Genomic DNA, 20445 nt, shown 5'->3' on the forward strand with positions numbered 1-20445 from the left:
TTACAGTACTGTGCAAAAGACTTAGGCACTTTATATATCTGTATGCAGATACATATAATTTTCTATATATCTGCATAAAGTCCTAAAAGTAGACAAAGAGAACCCAGTTAAACAAATGAGTCAAAAATAGTATACTTGGTCATTTATTTATTAAGGAAAATTATCCAATATTACATATTTGTGAGTGGCAACTGTATGTGGAGCTTTTGCGTTCCGTATCTGGTGTGACCCCGCTGTGGAGCAATAACCGCAACTAAATGTTTTCGGTAACTGTTGATCAGTCCTGCACATCAGCTTTTAGCCCATTCCGCAGTCCTACAGTTCTTCCGGAAGTAAATATATTCTGTAGGAGTTTATCAGTTTCTCAAATCGTTTTGGAGAAACTTTGGCCCACTCTTTAAATATTTCTTCACTTTATTGATGCTTTAGGGCATTCATTTATGCACCACTTTCTTAAGATCCCACCATGGCACTTCAATGGGGTTGAATTCTGGACTTGCCCAAACACCCTGCCTTTTTAAAATTAATTTTTTAAAAAGAAGATAACACTGTTGATCCCAAGGGGAAATTACAGCTATACAAATGTCAATTTGCCGGTATGCTTGGGATCATTGTCCTGTTGTATGACCCAATTATGGTACAGCTTAAGCTGCTGGACAGATGGTCTCACATTTGTCTCAAGAATATTCTGGTATAAAGAGAAGTGGAGAAAAGGCTTTTTCCTAGCCACCCTTCCAGGAAAGCCATACTTGTTCAGTCTTTTTCTGATTGTGACATCGTGAACATAAACATTTAATGTGCTTACAGAGGCCTGTAGGTCACATGATGTAGCTCTTGGGTTTGTCTTTATATCTCTGAGCATTAAACAATCTGACCTTGAACTGAATTTGCTGGGACACCCACTCCTGGGAAGACTAACAACTGTCTTAAACAAAGTCAAAGTCTCCATTTGTAAACAAACCTTCTCACTCTACATCAATTTCTAACTGTTTGGAGGTGGCCTTATAACCCTCTCCAGATTGATGAACAGCAACAGTTACATCACTGAGACCATGGCTGATGATTTCTTCTTGGCATGATGTAGACACACACCTGAGTTCATCTAAACTCCAAAATGCCAAAACACACACACACACAGATTCAAAAGTCTGAGACCACATTGAAAACCTTTATTTTCCATTTAAAATTTTAAATAAAGAAGTTTCAAATTTTGAAATATTTAAAACAAAGAAAATAACTGTGCAATATCTTGAATATTTCATATTCAAGATTCTCCACAATGTCTTTGTCCCTATTTAAATATAAGCAAATTGTGTGATATTGACCATGTTAACTGCTTTGTGCAGGTCAGATTTTCCTCCTGCCTAATCTGTTCTATTGAAGCATCACACAATACTCCAATGGATTTGATATAAAATGGATCATAAGGTTTTACCACAAATGTTTGGAGTCCATGCAGGTCGAGTGCACACCATCATTAAAGCAAAAATATTAAGAAACTCAGAAATTCATGTAAATATGTAAAAGATTCTACATTTCACTCAAGTTAACTTTTCACTCAATATAACTTGTAATGGAATCTGTTATATTAAATTAGAAAAGTATGCAGAATAGAACATTTTCACTAGTGCTCTCAGACTATTAGACCCCACTGTATACAATCGGGGGAGAAGATCTGAATCTATGTTTTTATTTATTAGGGCCTAAATAACAATTTTGTGGTCCTCAACAACTTCTATAAACAAACAGATAACCTCAGGTGACAACAAAGTCTTTTGTTTTTCAAAAAGTAAATCAACATTCAGAAACCAGGAGGAAAAAAATAAGTGCATCCCATAATTCAGTAACACGTAGAACCACTTTTAGCAACAGTAACTTGAATTAAACATTTTCTGTAAGAGTCTCTCAGTCTCTCACATCTCTTTGGAGAAATCTTAGCCCACTCTTATTTACAACATTGCTTCAGGTCTGGACTTTGACTTGGCCATTCCAACACATTGATTTTTCCTTTTTTTAGCCAGTCAGATGTTGATTTGATGGTGTGGTTTGGATTATTGTCCTGCTGCATGACCCAATTTCAGCATAGCTTAAGCTGCTGGACAGATGGCCTCACATTTGTCTCAAGAATATTCTGCTATAAACTGGAGTTCATCGCTGTCTCAATGACTACAAGTTTCTACAAGTCCTGTGACTGAATAGAAGCTAGAGAATGAATGTTTTTTCATTGTTAATTTCAAGTGTTCCCAAAGAGTCACACCCTTTAAAATGTTATTTCAGATTTTGGATTGCTCTTTTGCAAACCACAAAATTTAAGTTCAGTTTAAAAATCCATTTCAAGTAAAAAATGAATGTTAGATGGCTTGACACAAATTTAAAATAACATTCACTGTGAGCAGTGATACGGCTTGCCTGTATGAGCACATTGGTGCTGTTGGAGATCAGTTTGATGAATAAAACTCTTTCCACACTGTGAACAACGATACAGGTTTTCTCCTGTTTGAATGCACTGGTGTACTTGGAGCTCATTCATTTGAATAAAACTCTTCCCACAGTCCAAACAATGACCTGCTTTCTGTTTTGTGTGAACACGCTGGTGTGCCTGGAGATAACTATGTCGATTAAAACACTTCCCACACTGCAAGCACTGATATGGCTTTTCTCCTGTGTGAATGCGCTGGTGTGTCTGGAGATGACTGTGTTGATGAAAACTCATCCCACACTCTGAGCAATAATATGGTTTTACTCCATTGTGAATGACCTGGTGAGTTTTGAGGTTATTTTGTCGTTTAAAATTCTTCCCACACTGTGAGCAGTGATACGGTTTCTCTCCTGTATGAATGCGTTGGTGTATTCGGAGATCACCCTGTCTAGAAAAACTCTTCCCACACTGTAAGCACTGATGCGGCTTCTCTCCTGTGTGAACAAGCTGGTGTGATTTGAGTCCTTGCCGATGAATAAAGCTCTTCCCACACTGTGAGCAGTGATGCGGCTTCTCTCCTGTGTGAATGCGCTGGTGTCGTCTGAGATTACTCCGGTCAGTAAAACCTTTCCCGCACAGTGAGCAGGGATAGACTTCTTTCTGCACTTGATTAGATATCTTACTGTTGAGAGTATCAAAGATTGTTTGCTGATTACTGGAGCTTCTTGTGGGCGTCAGGTTCTCAGATTTAATTTCTCCTGATCGTAGCAGTCTCTCATATTCCTGACAGTGGTATCTTCTGATGTGTTTGTAGAGGTAAATTTGAGATGTATAGGAAAATGAACACAAGGAGCAAGTGAAGACTTGTAACTGTGCATCATTCAATTCTGGAGAAGAAAAAAAAAACTTTATTGTGAAATAGAACAAAAGATTTTTTTTTTTTTTTAGAAAAACAGTGTGAATGTAACATAGGCTCTATGAATTATGGATGATCAGCATCAGTGAAAATATCATTTCCAGTGAATACGCAGGCTAACTATTCTTAAAAGATGCCAACAAAGTACAACCCCAATTGTGAAAAAGTTGGGACAGTATGTAAAATGCTAATAAAAACAAAGAAGAGTGATTTGTAAATGTACTATTGACTTGTAATTAAACAAAAATTGTGTATATACACGACATATTTGATGTTTTATCTAATCAACTGCTTAGTTTTTTGAAGATAAACTTTTATTTTGAAATTGATGCTTGCAACATGTTCCAAAAAAGTTGGGACAGGGCAATTTAGGACTAAAAGTGATGTGACAAGTTGAAATAAGAAGGTGAAGAAATCGTCTTATCATAGTATATAAGAAGCCTTCAAAAAAGGCCTAGCCCTTCAAGAGCAAGGATGGGTTGAGGCTCGCCAATCTAACAACAGATGCATCAGTGAATAATCCAACACTTTGAGAACAACATTCCCCAAAGACAAATCAGTAGGATTTTGGGCATTTCACCTTCTACACAATATAAGGAAAAGATTGAAGGAATCTGGTCATGAGTCTGTAATGGAGATCCTGACATGGGCTCGGGAATACTTTGGTAAACCTTTGTCACTCAACACCATTCGCTGCTGCATCCACAGATGCAAGTTAAGGCTTTATTATGCAAAGCAGAAGCCATACATCAACACTGTCCAGAAGCTCCGCCCACTTCTATAGGCTCGGTCTCTGATTCAGAACATGTGGCACATTATGAAGCGCAAAATAAGGCAATGAAGGCCCCGTACAGTTGTGCAGCTGAAGAAATGCATAATGGATGAATGGGGGAAATTTCCTCTTGCTGAACTTAACCAACTGGTGTCTTCAGTGTCCAAATGTTTAATAAGTGTTAGTAAAAGAAAAGGTGATGTTACACAGCAGTAAACAGTTGACTGCCCCAACTTTTTTGTGCCTTGATTTGTGCCATGACGTCGTTCAGTCTCTTTGGTTTGCTAGTTATAACATTAGTACAACAAGCTAGCTTAGCCAACAAAATCAGCAATGTACCGGAAAAACTAGGAACTGCAAAGAACTCCTCACTAAGGTTCTGTCAGACCAGTCTATAGTAGAACAGGACATGGATGTAGTTCAAAACTTTCAAAACTTCGTAGATTGTAAGTTTTAAAAATGTTAAATGAAGTTTGCTGGGCTGTAATCTCAGGCATGAATCCACTGTGGCATTAACATGCATCCTGGGTGATCGGATCCCCACAAGTGGACAGCCAAGACACAAAGCTGTTCAGTTGTGATCAGATCACTCGAAATGGATGGTAATACCAGCTGTGAACAGGGTCTATATGTATGCATAAAAAGTAACTGACTTCCTGCTGACACCACAGCAGAACTTGCATGCATTCCCAACTACAAATGTCACTACATAATGCAGAAATACTTGTTCATGCCTTTGTCACCTCTAGACTAGATTATTGTAATGCCTTACTGTTTGGGTGTTCCAGTAGGAGCATAAACAAGCTCCAGTTAGTCCAGAATACAGCTGCTAGAGTCCTTACTAGAACCAGAAGATACGACCACATCACTCTGATCTTATCCACACTGCATTGGCTTCCAGTTAAATTTCACATTGATTATAAAATACTACTACTGAGCTATAAAGTACTAAACGGTCTTGCGCCACAGTATCTTGTTGGTACCCGGAATAGCGAAGGCTACAGCAGGGGGAAGAGCTTTCTCTTACAAAGCCCCATAGTTATGGAACAGCCTTCCAATTAGTGTTCGGGACTCAGACACAGTCTCAGTGTTTAAGTCTAGGCTGAAAACATATTTGTTTACTCAAGCTTACTATGAGTAGACGTTCTTTTATGCAAAGCACAGTCTTACCTAACAATCTCTCCCTCGCTTTACCTCCCTCTCTCTTTCTGTCAAGCCACATATGATTTTATGAAGATGCCACTGACCCTGACCCTTTCTGCTCTCCAGACCTGCCTGATCCGCTCAGATGGAGCTCTCATCAGCTCCAATTCCACATGGACATTCTCACTGTGTCCACATGGACATTCTTGCTGGGACTACGGTTACTGCTATCGCCCTGGGACTGCAATTACCACATGGAGTTTTGCACTCAGGTCTCCTTTGAACAGTGGACTACTTCAACAAAGACTTCATGTACAAACCATAACGAACTTTCTTTTATTTTCGCACTATCCGGTGTTACCCAGATGAGGATGGGTTCCCTTCCGAGTCTGGTTCCTCTCAAGGTTTCTTTCTCATATTATCTTAGGGAGGTTTTTCCTTGCCACCGGCTTGCTCAATAGGGATTAATCCACACACTTAAAATCTGAATCCTGTCTTTATATATGTCTGTAAAGCTGCTTTGTGACAATGACCGTTGTAAAAGGCGCTATAAAAATAATATTGAATTGAATTGAATAAAGCAAAACGAAGTAGATTCCCAATGCCAGCAAAATCCAAAAAGGCTTTTGGTGCAAGAATAGTATAGAACAAGAAAATGAGCCAGTGACCCGGTCATTTGGTCCAACATCCATCACAGCTACAGTGTCAGTTAGAGAAATGATTGACAGACTAATAGGCCTTGATATTTGGCCACAACTTGAAGTCCCTTTGGACTTCAAACAAGGTCAAGTCAATTGGAAGCTGAGATATTCAGAAAAATCTCAACTAGAGAAACACAGAATCTGGTCTCAAGACAAAGATAATTGTGGAAATTTACGGATAAAAAAATAGTGATCTTTATAGGTCAAGTCCTTTCTAACACAAAATAATACCCCAAAACAGCAATGGGAAGAATTTGTCTAGTCATAAAGAGAGAGGAATCCTAATGAAGATGCACATCTCTGAACAGCCCTTTTTCCTTGCCCAGCAATTTACAGAAATGGAAAGACATTACATTTAATATTTATCTAATTTATACAACTGAGCAGTTGAGGGTTAATGGCCTTGGGAAAGGGCCCAGCAGGGGCAGCTTGGCAGTGACCATTCTGGTCAGTAGTCCACTGAACTACCACAGTCACACATGGCACTCCACCACCAATCCAGTGAAGCACTAATAATATCATCTGTCATCATAAATCATCTGAAACAGAGGCACAAGATGAAAAAGATGTGCTGACAATCCTAGACTTCCTAGATAAGTGTCAAATTCTATGTAAGGAATAGCTAGCACAGAATGAGTGTTACAGTGTCAGTGATACTTAACCTAAGACTGTCGTTGTACAGATGTAGTCTTCATCTTTAGATTCTTCCTCTTTTACATGCAGGCTCTGAAATCCTCTCTGTTGGTCTTCATTTTCCACACAGCCTGACGTTTCTCCACCTGAAAATTCACCAATTACATTAAAAAAATTTCACCTCAAGTAAACCTCTGAGGAACAGAAGGGGAATGGGGGAACAAATATAGCCTAATAAAAATGTTTGAAGTACAATCTGGAACGAAATACACCCTGTTGTCTTACAGAGATAGTCTTCATCCTCAGGTTCTTCCTTTTTTATATATATCTGTTCATCCACAGGTGTGATGGGTCCCACAGAGCCTGGCGTTGCTTCACCTGAAATTTCATCAACTGAATTAAAAAATGTACAAAATACAAACAGGGTACAAGTCTGTGATGTGGGGCTGGTTTGCTGTACCTAGGTTTGAATGAGTTTGTGAACATGTGTGTACATAGTGTTCCTGGGATAAAAAATAAAAATAAATAATGGCGCACTTATATAGCACTTTTATCCAAAGCCCATTTGACTGTGTCTCATTCACCCATTCACACACACTCATACACAATGGTTGCAGAGCTGCCATGCAAGGCGCTAACTTGCCATCAGGAGCAACTTGGGGTTCAGTGTCTTGCCCATGGACACTTCGGCATGTGGAGTCATGTGGGCCGGGAATCGAACCGCCAACCCTACGATTAGTGGACGACCCGCTCTACCACCTGAGCCACAGCCACCATAGGCTTCAAAGCCACCATAACCAGAATAAGCAGGTACTGAAAGTGCATAACAATGGGCTGTAATGTTTCTTTTGACTTACAGACATAGCCTTCATCCTCAGGTTCATCCTTTTTTACATGGTTCTGTTGGCCCGTGGGGTTGATGTGTCCCCCAGATCCCGATATCCCTCCACCTGAATCTGTACAAATTTCTGTCTGCACATCCCTACAAAGCTAAGGACCAATAAGTGATCATAATTATTTAGCAAAAAAAGTCAACACTAGATTCTGAGCATACTGTCTGAGGAGTCAAGGATAACGTTTTGCTTGATTAGCAGGATGGCATGCAAGCTACCAGGGACAGAAACTGATTAACAGAACAACAATCACAAAGCCAGGAAAATCTGTACATATTAATACATGTTAAACATTAAAACCAACCCATGCCCAGATCTGCAAGAGCTGTTTTTTATTGCATCAACTCATTATTGTAGTATTATTGTAACCGGGTTGGTGGGGTGGCAGATGATGGCAGATGTTTATTTTTTGAAAATGCCTATGTTATGTTTCAAATAAGTGTCGTAAATGACACTATTTACATATATTTATAATGTGCCATGGACAGGCAACTCGTTATGGGGAGTAGCTCAATGGACAAAGAGTGTCTTTATTTGTTTGTTGTTTTTGGCATCCAATATTTCCATCCTGCACTGAATGCTAGGACACATTTCCATTTTGACCTATTGCAGCTTTCATTTTTCATACAGCATTGTTGTTATTCATCAGTACTGTGAGACAACGTCCTTTTCGTTTTTCTATATATTGTTCATATATTAATATAAGGTTTCTTACCTCGATAGTTGTGTATTTAGAAGAAGAAGAAAGCCTTTATTTGTCACATATGTACGCTACACTACAATGAAATCCTTTTCCTTTCTTGTTTCGTCCAATTAGCCCATAGCCAAAGGTTTTTTTATTTTTCTCTCTGTTGCCAAGTGGTTCAGTTATGCAGGAGATTAGTTGGTGATGTTTTACAGCATTACACCATCAAAATATCATATCCTTATTCTCCAGCAGCGACAGGCTGGAGCGATGTGTAACTAACGCAGTCATCGCTGTCCCTCAAGTTAGCAATAGTTGCGCTAGTTTCAGGTTCTAAACTCCAGGTTATAAACAATGATAAAGATTTAAAATTTAACAAAACTTAAATTTATTACATTTTAAATCTACCGATCCATGAGTGCTTCCAACAACCACTGACAGATCTATGCTTCAATTTTTAAAGCTGTGGCACTGGTGCCGTTTAAGAGAAACGCAAGAATGTCCAGAATGTCTAGGATTTTGCGATCGCAGAAATCAATGCAAAATCAAGCAAACTTCGCAAAATTCGGAGAAGCCTGAAATTTTTCAAAATGACAGCAGCTTTTCCGCAGATTTGGGCCGAGACGCGTCGTGTAATGTCATCACAACACGTATTCAGCCAAAGCCTTCATCAATTCACGTGTGTCGAACCTGAGCACAGCTAAAAGGTCTCATTTACCAACAATTGCTGTGGAAGATCGTGTGAAAAAAAAGCACAAAGACCTCCACAAGTTGCATCGCAAATTTTGTAAAAATCCGCAGCAAACTCAAGCATTTTTGGCAGCAACGATCACAAAAAAACTCCACGAAATCTTGTAGGGACTGAATGTCAAACCATCTACTCTGGAGAGACAAGCTTTCAGAGTTTCATTCCTTTTATTTCACTTGTATTCGTTGTAAACATTTTAAGAACAGAAATATACTGTTAATAATATATATATATATATATATATATCTTTTCCGTACGGCTTCCGTACGGCTTTCCGTATTACGGCTTTTCCGTAATTCCAACAATCAGTTGTTCAAAGCTTTAGGAATCAGACAGATCAGACATTTACACACATATGACTAACTGTTACCTGAGAGCCAGCAGGAGCAGGGGTGTGTGGAGGTTTTCTGAAAGAGCATGCTTGGACCGCTGCTGATTCCATTATAAGGTTTGGGTCTTAAAGGTCATAATTCTAGAAAAGGAGCTCAAATCATAAGTCATAATCATAAAATTCCAGAATTAACAGTATATAATACACTTCTTACAAATGATGATTTCATCTAAAAGGTAACAGAGAAAACAGAATATATATATATATATATATATATATATATATATATATATATATATATATATATATATAAATCACATCCTTTATTAAGATAAAATATTCAGATAATATCTATTAATTAAAACTAAAAGAGCGTTGTAAAGTTTGAAATAAATGAAACTTAGCTGACAAACATCTAAAACCTAGCTTACTAAAGGGACTGTGTTTATGGTTTACCCAGCTACACCAGTTTTTACTAAGACCGAATCCCAAATCTCTCCTCTTTCACTAGGTAGTGCACTACACAGGGTGAATACGCCACTGTATCATTCTCTATGTAGTGCACTTGGAGGGAAGTAGGGAGTCATTTGGGATTCAACCGCTAACTGTTAGCCGATCAGCTCAGCTAGATTTACTTACCTCAGACACCAAAGGAGAACGTAGTAAACATCCTGAAATACTGATAACGGATAGAATCTGTTAGTATAAAACTCACTCAGGATTGTCACGCTGAAGATGATAACCTCTGTGACAAAACAAAACAAAACAACAATAACCCTACAGCTCCTCTTCATCTGTAGTGAGTTTAAGGTGGAGTTAATGTTAAAGCGCCCCCTGCTGGAGCATTATGTTAATCACATCACAACATATACTGGCGGTTCTATCCCGCGTTTATCAAACCCAAGTTTTCATCTTGCTGCTGTGGTTATTTAATCTTTTTTTATTGGTGTAGTAAATAGAATTTCTACAGTGGTAGCTTGTATAAATGGGTTAGCAGGGCTAGGTGATTTCACTGCAGTTTCTATCTTTTCTAGGACACTTTTTATAAACAGTTTGAACCCATTGCTGTGGCAGTGGAAATGTTTTCTACATTACATCTACTATAAACGAGATGTTACAGTATATTAGTTAAGCTTGTATTATTTTTCATTCAGGTGGCCTTGGAGACTGACCCAGCATCTAATATTCATTTAACATTTCATTGAAAGGGTGTACACTCACTGTCCACTTTAATAGGAACACCTGTACACCTTTTCATTTATGCAGTTATCCAATTGTTCAATTATGTGGCAGCAACACACTGCATTAAAAATAAATAAATTAATAAATAAATAATAACATGCAAATACAAATCAAGAGCTTCAGTAAATGTTCACATCAAACATCAAAAAGTGTGATCTCTGTGACTTTAACTGTGTTATGACTGTTTGTGCCAGATGGGCTGGTCTCAGCATTTCAGAAAATGCTGATCTCCTGGGATTTTGACACACAACAGTCTCTAGAGTTTACACAGAATGATGCAAAAAACAAAAAAACATTGAATGAGCGACAGCTCTGTGGGTCAAAACGCCTTGTTGATAAGACAGTTCAGAGGGAAAATACTATTCCCAAAAAATTTCAGGAGATGTAACTTAAAATTTAAATTTCAGACTCTTTACATTCATTGACATAGGGATGGGCAGACTTATAAGAATTGTACTAAAGCCAACCTCAGAGATGTTTTGGCTTCACTTTTGAATCCCTATTAAGTCGTCCATCCATATACAATCACTATTTTATTTACTTTTTTTTTTTTTTTTTAAATGACCTCCTATGGAAATTTATAGGGTACCATTTTTTTAGTCATAATTGAATCATCAGTTTTAATTTTATTAATTTATGGGTTTATGTTGTCTCACTTTCTTTACTGTTTATATTTTTTAATCAATGCCAATAATATAAAATTACTGGTTTTTCACTAAATGTTCTGGATGCTGCTCTTAGTCTCTGACCTAGTGATGTAGCATGAGGATGTGTTGCTGATCGAGACTCTTTTATGAGTCGCTCTGGATAAGTGTGTCTGCTAAACTGCTGTAAATGTAATAACCATAAACAACTCCACAGTATATTCCAGATATAGTTTAGTTAGTCTTCTTAAGTGTAAATTTACACACTCAGGACTCAGAGCATGAGTAGAACAGGAATGTTTTACCAAATTTGATGGGATTTTGAATTTTTACAGGATACCATGTCCTGATGGAACCTTTTTTTAAAAATCCAACTGACAACATCAGTGTGTGCCACAAATGTAAGATATCATATAGACATGAATAATTAACTAAGGTGATGGAGATCGGTTTGTTTTTAGAAAGAAGCAATCAATACCCTGCCTACAGATAAGTGTACTGTTTCAGAAAAGTATATAAAGGCATGTTTGTGTGTTTATAATTCAGACTCTCACTGTATTGTTTCAATAAAGTTTGATTACTTTTTGGCATCTACAAACCCTCTGTCTCTTAAGTTTTTTTGTTAGACTGGAAAGATTGTTTTCCACAACACTAACTGGGGCACTACTGTAGGTTAAATCCACCTGAATAATTAAATCTCCTTCCATACTGTAAGCATTGAATTTGTTTCTGTGCTGTGTGAATACGCTGGTGTCGTGCGAGATCACTGTACCGACTAAAACTCTTCCCACACTCTGAGCAGCTCTACGGCTTTTCCCGTGTGAACGCGCTGGTGTTCTCGAAGAGCACTTTGTTGAGTGAAACTCTTTCCACACTCTGTGCATTGGTGTGGCTTCTTGCTTGTGTGATTGCACTGATGTTGCAGGAGATTTTTCTGGTCAGTAAAACTCCTCCCACACTGTGAGCAGGGACAGACTACTTTGTGCAATTGTTTATTAGGTCTGTTAACATGTAGAGGTTGCCAGAGATAGTTTGCTGAATACTGGATCTTCCTGTGGGAATACAATTCTCATATTTTCTCTCTCCTGACTGTAGCAGTCTCTCATATTCCTCATAGTGGAATCTTTTGATGTGTTTTTGGAGGTAAATTTGAACACCAGGAGCAGGAGACGACTTTTAACTGTGCAGCATTTATATCTGGAGCAGAAAATGAACAGTATTACAATCTTATTGTGAAAATGTACAAAATCATACTGAAATCAATCTTTAGGAAAACAGTATAAATGAAAAACAGGCTCTATGAATTATTAATGGACCGAGGCTTTAAAACATTTGCAGTACTGGTGATCATGCACACAGAGTAGCCAAGTCCGGCAGTGTTTTACTTGCTGTAACGTGAACACTTCTTATGTGGAACTTTAGTAAACTGAGATTATAGATATAACCAAACTTTTTGCTTCAGATAGTTTACTAGATTAAAACATCCAAGCATTAAATGTCCCCAGATCTACAGTATGTGGGGAAATCCTGAGACCATCCTCTTTAAGGAGAACAATGTCCTAGTGCAGTCCTGACCCAAAACCAAGGATGGACTGAGCCAATAATAGGGTTTCAATGTCTAAATGTCATCCGGCACAAACTAGGTACATATTGGGTGCACAGACCCTCCATGATCTCCTGCATGCTGTGTTAAGGCTTGGTACTTTCTGAAGTTTACTTGTATGAAAAATTTGGTAAGGAGTTCAGGTTAGCAGTAGGCCCCACATATAGTGCATACACAATAAACTATAAGGCAAGAGGATTAGTCACTGGCAATATACCTTCAGAGAACAAATTGTGATGAAATTTTACACTATCTACTATACAGCAATGGAAAGGTACCAATACAACACCTATAACGTACATAATGAGAATCTCTCTCTCTCTCTCTCTCACACACCCACACATACATACATTATATATACACACACACACACACACACACACACACACACACATATATATACATATACATATATATACACACATACATACATATACATTATATATATCTCCTTTGCATTCTAAATACTGGCAATGACATTAGGTACAAGGCTTGTAGTGCGGTAAATCTGTGCAGGTCGGGCCATTCCAGACACCAGTCCTGGCCTTCCTGCCCTGCCCTGCCTTGGATGCTGCTCCCTAAGCTTTGTGTCCTGCTTCCACCCCAAAAATGACATCATCAATGGGCAAAAGTATTTAACAGCGAGTTTTGGGGGCCAAGATGCATCATGTGATGTCATCACAATGCACATTCAGCCAAAGCCCTCTTCGATACATGTGCGTCTAACATGAGTACAGCTCTCAAAAGGTCTCATTTACCAACAAACATCATTGTGAAAGACTGTGCAAAACAATTTTGTGAAATTGCAATTTCGTGAAATTGCAATTTCACCAATTTAAATAGTTTTCTGTAAAAAAAAAAAAAGAAAGAAAAGAAAAAAAAAGGCACAAAAACTATCCAAGTTGCATCACAAATTTTTTTTTAAAAAGTCACAGCCAAATCAATCATTTTTGGCTACAACAATCACAAAAATAAATCCTGTACAGACTGATACATTTTTAAAAATAATAGCGATATAAAGAACAAATGAATTTGTAAAAATGACAGAACTCTATTCCGGAAAATAATTTGTGTAGATGTAACTTAAAGTGGAAGTTTCCCAACCTTCCCACTGACTAAGTATGGAATGGGTGGTGTTAACAACTGCACTGCAGTCAGGCACCCTGAGACATTTTGGCTTCACTTTTCACTCTTACGTTACAATGTTCACCCAAACATACAGTCACTGCTCTGGATATGAAGGAAAATTTTGAGGCTTACAGTTCATTGTATAGCATTTTATTGTGTACACTACAAGTATATTCTGAACAGTATTATGTGGAATTAAACAGTGTTATTCTAAAATTGTTATTCTGAAATGTGACAATGTTCCGTCAAAAGATTTTCAGGGATGCCACCAGACACACCTCTCCTCTAACCAATCAGCATTGACGCTATGCAAAACAGCAGATACGCATAGCTTGTGGGAGGACTGAGCACGAGCATGTCTCTGAATTACCACATTTACCCATGATGTGACATGTAACCATATGTGACACAAAGATGCAAGTATGTGTTAACTAAAAGAAGTAAAACTTCTGTCAGACATTAGACTTCCTTACACTTAGCAAAAAAAAAAGTCAATGCACCCTGACTGAGGAGACAGAGTTCACGTCCAACACACATATCTTTAACTACACAAATAAATAGTTTGCCAAGTACAAAAACATACATACATGCATGCATAATCCTTAAAAAAGCATGGTAATTATTGAAAGATCATGCATCACAAGCCGGTGGCTCCTTGTTGGGACACTTGTGTAGGTTAAATGCACCCGAATAGGTAAATCTCCGTCCACACTGTAAGCACTGAATTGGTTTCTGCGCTATGTGAGTGCGCCGATGTCGTATGAGATTACTCTGTCGGAAAAAGCTCTTCCCACACTCTGAGCATTGATACGGCTTTTCCCCTGTGTGAATTCGCTGATGTTGCTGTAGATTACTGTATTGAATGAAGCTCTTCCCACACTCTGAGCAGTGATACGGCTTTTCTCCAGTGTGAATGCGCTGGTGGTTTTGGAGATCACACTCTTGAATAAAAGTCTTCCCACACTCTGAGCAGTGATACGGCTTTACACCCGTGTGAACGCGATGGTGTCTTTGGAGATTACTGAGAATGGTAAAACCCTTCCCGCATTGTGAGCACAGATACGGCTTCTCTCCTGTGTGAATGCGCTGGTGTATTCGAAGAGGAGTTTTTCCAGTAAACGTTTTGCCACAGTGTGAGCACTGATACGGCTTCTCTCCGGTGTGAATACGCTGGTGTGTTTGAAGAGAACACTGATGAATAAAAGTCTTGCCACACTGTGAGCAGTGATACGGCCTCTTTCCTGTGTGAATACGCTGATGTACTCGAAGAGCACTTTGGTGAGTAAAACTGTTCCCGCACTCCTTGCAGTGGTGAGGCTTCTCTCCTGAATGAATGTCTTGGTGTCGTAGGAGATTTTTCTGGTCAGTAAAACTCTTTCCACACTGTGAGCAGGCATAGACTTCTTTCTGCTCTTGCTGGTTGGATGCGTTAATGTGGAGAGTACCACGGAGTACCTGAATACTGGAGCTTCTTGTGTGCATACAGTTCTGAGATTTTATTTCCCCTGATTGTAGCAGTCTCTCATATTCCTCTAGGTGGCATTTTCTGATGTGTACATGGAGGTAAATTTGAGATGTATAGGAAACAGAACACAAGGAGCAGGAGAAGACTTGTACCTTGGTATCATTCATTTCTGGAGCAGAAAATTAACAGTATTAGAGACTCATTACAAAGTACATATACTCTATGAATTATGGACTAATATATATATATATATATATATATATATATATATATATATATATATATATATATATATATATATATATATATATACATATATACATATATACATATATACATATATATATACATATATATATATATATATATATATATATATATATATATATATATATATATATATATATATATATATATATACACACATACACACAAAGTTCACTTGTGGTGAACATGTGTAGAGTGACCGAGTCTCACTTTATGTTACTACTAGTAATGTGAACACTTATTATGTGGAAGATGCCTTCTGTAAACTATTTTTTTAAAGAACCTTTATCAATCCATACAGGATTTCGCAGAGTTTTTTTTCTGTGATTGTTGCGGCCAAAAAACTTGATTTTTCTGGGGCTTTTTTCAAAATTTGCGATGCAACTTGCTGAGGTTTTTGTGCTTTTTTTTTGCGGAAAACTACTTAAATTGGTGAAATTGCAACTCCTGCAAGTTCCACCGAATATTGCAGAGTTTCCTTGATTTTGCATTCATTTCTGCAATCGCGAAATCCTGGAGGGACTCCTTTATATGCATGGCCAAGATCAAATTTGGGTGAAACTGTGTGGAAAACCCTAAAAATCTACTACAAGGCTAACGAAAAAACGTGGTGACTGTAGCCAAGAACTATGTGTGGTATTTCCAAACCAATGAGAAATCTGAGACTGAAATTAATCGCAAGTCCATTCGCTTGTGTATAAACCAAAGCCAAGCCAAATCAAAGCCTGGACTTTCAAACAAAATCTGAGAACTCTTTACTTTTAAATGAATTGCCAGCTTTAGAATGATTTCCACATGACTTTGTTACTTAACCCATTTCACTGAGGTAATCATCTTCAGACTCTTCTGTCTTTTTTAAATTCTTCCTTTTAAATCGTTTCTTCTGTTGGGCCACATGCTTCATAGAGCTTGATGTCTCTCCACCTGAAATTCCAGCATTTAAACTTAAATACTTTCTTTTTTTCTAATGTCTCAAGTAAAAGTATAAAAACTGAGGAATAACAGTGAAAGTGAACTGAGGGACATATTCAGCCACAAATAATGTCTAATTGAGACTACAAAGTTTTACAGAACTCCAGACTGGACCATAATACACCCTGTTGCCTTACTGAGGTAGTCTTCATCTTCAGGCTCTTCCTGTTTTATATGTTTCTGTTGGTCAACAAGTGCGATATTTCCCACAGAGCATGATGGTCCATTACCTGAAATTCCAACTATATTTATACATTTATGTCATTTAAATGAAACAAAGTGAAGTACAAAACAAACAAACAAAACCTCAGCCACCAAGAAGACTAGTCCTTCTTGTTACTAATTTGTATAACAGAACTACCCTTAAAATATACTTCAAATGGGAATAATGATATTGAAGAAAAACTACTTCAGACATTTGACCTTGATGCTGTTTGGATCAATTCCAAAATCTAATCAGTTCATCTGCTGATTATTACAATGATGATTCCATATAAATACTACAAACATTCAACCACTTGTTCTTGAGATATCGTGTTAACGAGAATCTCGGTTGGATGGCTGGAAGGACAGTAAGAGGAAGAGGCATAAAAATCTGACAAGACAGTAATGTGGGTCTGTTTCAGTTAAGCCGAAGCACAAAATAAACTGGTTCACAAATTATTCTGGTAAAAACTAAATGTACTACTGAGCATCAGATTGGACTGTGTTGTTCCCTGTTGACTTACAGAGGTAGTCATCATCTCCAGGTTCTTCTTTTTTTATATTCTGAAGGTCCACAGGTGCGACATGTACCACAGAGCCTGATGTCCCTCCACCTGAAGCTGTACAAATTTCTGTCTGTCCATCCCCACAAGACTAATGGCCAAAGAGTAAAAATAATTATTTAGCACATAGAAATTAAGCAAAATTAAAGTTATAACTTATTTGCAGATCTTCACCATACTGTCTGAGGAAATAATGATAACTGAGGTTTACTTAGCTACAAAGGCAACAAGAACATTCAAACAGCCAAGAGAATATCATACGTATTAAATTGTTTGTGCTCAGGTTGGTGCTCTGATTTGAAAGAGTGTTTTACTTTATTTGTAGCTATTCCAATATGCAGTTCTACTAAGCTCAACCATATCAGAAGATTACACACACATGGATAAATGTTACCTGTGAGCCAGCAGGAAGATGATTGTGTGGAGGTTTTCTGGAAGAGCACAGTCGAACCTCTGCTGAATCCATTTAAGGTGTTATCAGGAGGTCTAAAAAGTCATGATTCTGGAAAAAAAAAAGAGTGAAATCATAAGCAGAATTCCAGATTCTTCTGTAAACTACTACTCTTCAGAGAAACTATTAAAATATAGAGAAAGAAAAACATGTTGAAGGCTTACATTTCAAGGTATTTCACCCTGCTGACTCCTGTGACGGAGCGGTTTCAAACATTGTTCAGTGCAATGGGAAACCTGGGCCGGCTTGAAGGGGGATTTTTGGCCAAACTGGTTTAGAAGAAGAAGAAGAAGCCTTTGTTTGTCACATATACATTACAGCACAGTGAAATTCTTTTTTCACATATCCTAGCTTGTTACAAAGTGGGGGTCAGAGCGCAGGGTCTGCCCTGATACGGCACCCCTGGAGCAGAGAGGGTTAAGGGCCTTGCTCAGTGGCCCAACAGTGGCAGCTTGGCAGTGCTGTGACTTGAACCCCCAACATTCCGTTCAGTAACCCAGAGCCTTAACTGTTGAGCAACCACTGACCAATGGACAGCACCAGGATTGGCTCGCCAAAATCTGCCTTGCCAGACATTTGCAAATCAATCCTGCAAAATGTACCTTGTGCAACAAGACTGCTCTTTGGATCTGTGACCAAAGAAGACCTGGGGGGTATGAGCACAGGTCTTAAAATCAGCACAGCAAATGGGCCAAGGCAGATGAAAACTTCAAACTTCCACATCTTGGTTAGGGTCTGGCACATGCAAGCCTTAAACAGAGAAAGTCAAGCTCTTAGGTCCCAAGCAGACTTTTGAGTGCCACCCCTTTTACTTTGTGGATGGGGCTCTTAACAGCACTCCCACCATCATATCGCTGCTGAAGAATTCCCCAGTGATGTCCCACAGTGACACCCCGTACCACTCACTCCATTCACCATGAAGTTGTTCGAGCGGCTATTCATGAGTCACACTAGAACTAGTCTCCTCACCAAGCCTGCTGCAGTTCATGTACTGCCCCACCTGCTCTATAGAGGGCATGATCTCATATGCTCTTCACCTGGCCCTAATCTACCTAACAAAAAGAATACTTATGATTGAACTGAATGATACTCATAGACTTCAGTTCAGCAGTCTACACAATCATCCCCCAGCAGCTGATCAAAAACCTGGACCAGAAGGTTTCAGTCCACTGCTAAGTTGTAGCTAAGGACCTCATTAGTATTTAGTGTAATTCAATCTCTTTATTGTGACGTTAAGTAGTATTATTGTGTGATAAAACAATCTCGATTTGTTAAATTTTCCGTAGATAACAATGATTCAAATTCAATAAACCTTTGTCTCTATTTCCCATCTAACTTCCCAAAATAGCCAACAGATGCAGACTTATCATACTTTAAGAATTTTGCTCAGTCTAATGCTGCACAATGACATTTAGTTCGTACAGGATTTAGCAGTTTTTTTTGTGATTGTTGCAACCAAAAGTGTTAGATTTTCCCGCAGCTTTTTGAAAAATCTGCGATGCGACTTGGGAGTTTTTTGTGTGCTTTTTTTTGGCAAACTCACAAAATTGTTTTGCCCTGTCTTTCACAGTGATGTTTGTTGGTAAATGAGACCATTTAGCTGTACTCCTGTTCGACGCATGTGAATCGATGAGTGCTTCGGCTGAATGCGCGCAGTGATAACATAACATGAGGCGTCTCGGCCCAAATCTGCGGAAAATCTTTGGTAAATCTTTGGTAAATTTGAAAAGTTGCAAGCTCCTCCGAATATTGCAGCGTTTCCTCGATTTTGCGCAAATTTCTGCGATCACAAAATCTTGGAGGGACTGACATTTTTACACACTACAATGGTAAATGGCCCACAAACTCCAAAGAGCTTCACACTGTGTCTCATTCACCCATTCCCACACTCTCTCACACACCAATGGTAGCAGAGCTGCCATGCAACTTGGGGTTCAGTGTCTTGCCCAAGGACACTTCGGTATGTGGAGTCATGTGGGCCGGGAATCCAACCGCCAACCCTACGATTAGTGGACAACCCGCTCTACTACCTGAGCCACAGCCACCCAACTACAACCTGCATACTGGTTATATTCTGTCCCTTTTCACATATATTTTTACACCAGATCAAAAAAGACTATCAAAACAATTTCATATTAGAGTTAATAAACTCATTATGTGTCAGATGGACAAATGTTAGACATACAGTAGCTAAACCCAATTAACCATTATTGACTGGATGTAGATAGTGTCACTTAAATCATAGTGCACTGTAACGCTTAAATTAATTAAACTCCCTAATCATCAGACAAAATTTATCACACAAATGAAACTGTATGCACGTTTTAGCCATCTACACCCCTGTTTTTACAGTGTCAAAGTAAAATACACAATGTCTCATTCTCTATGTATTGTACTTCCAAAGGAGTAGGGAGCCATTTTGTTTGCCGAGTAGCTGATGGTTTAACTTACCTCGGGTTTCAAAGTGGAGCATAGAAAACATGCTCAAATCTGTTACTGTAAAAACTAGTCAGGAATATTTTCATGTAAAGATTATTACCTCAATGATGGAGCTACGTGATGAACACGGGAACTGCATCGGTATACGGCTGGAGAACAAGAACATCACACTGGGCTGCATTCATCCCTAATCCAGAATGTTCCAGCAGGTGGCGCTGTGAACTTT

General features: G+C 38.4%; 1 protein-coding gene across 1 annotated transcript; it reads right to left on the reverse strand.

Moving 5' to 3' along the window:
- Positions 1-1147: 1147 nt before the first annotated feature.
- LOC108257630 (zinc finger protein 571) lies at positions 1148-20442 on the reverse strand. Its single transcript, XM_017455547.3, has 11 exons — positions 20320-20442; positions 17945-18049; positions 17724-17831; positions 17291-17420; positions 16700-16804; positions 16404-16514; positions 14495-15492; positions 7045-7330; positions 6870-6962; positions 6614-6730; positions 1148-3306 (listed from the first exon to the last, which is right to left on the reverse strand). Exons 3-11 carry the CDS (start codon positions 17793-17795, stop codon positions 2384-2386), a joined length of 2835 nt encoding a protein of 944 aa, XP_017311036.3. The 5' UTR covers positions 17796-17831; positions 17945-18049; positions 20320-20442; the 3' UTR covers positions 1148-2383.
- Between the last annotated feature and the right edge of the window lie 3 nt (positions 20443-20445).

The sequence above is a fragment of the Ictalurus punctatus genome, chromosome 25 (genome assembly GCF_001660625.3).
Source record: "Ictalurus punctatus breed USDA103 chromosome 25, Coco_2.0, whole genome shotgun sequence".
NCBI classification, from domain to species: Eukaryota; Metazoa; Chordata; class Actinopteri; order Siluriformes; family Ictaluridae; genus Ictalurus; species Ictalurus punctatus.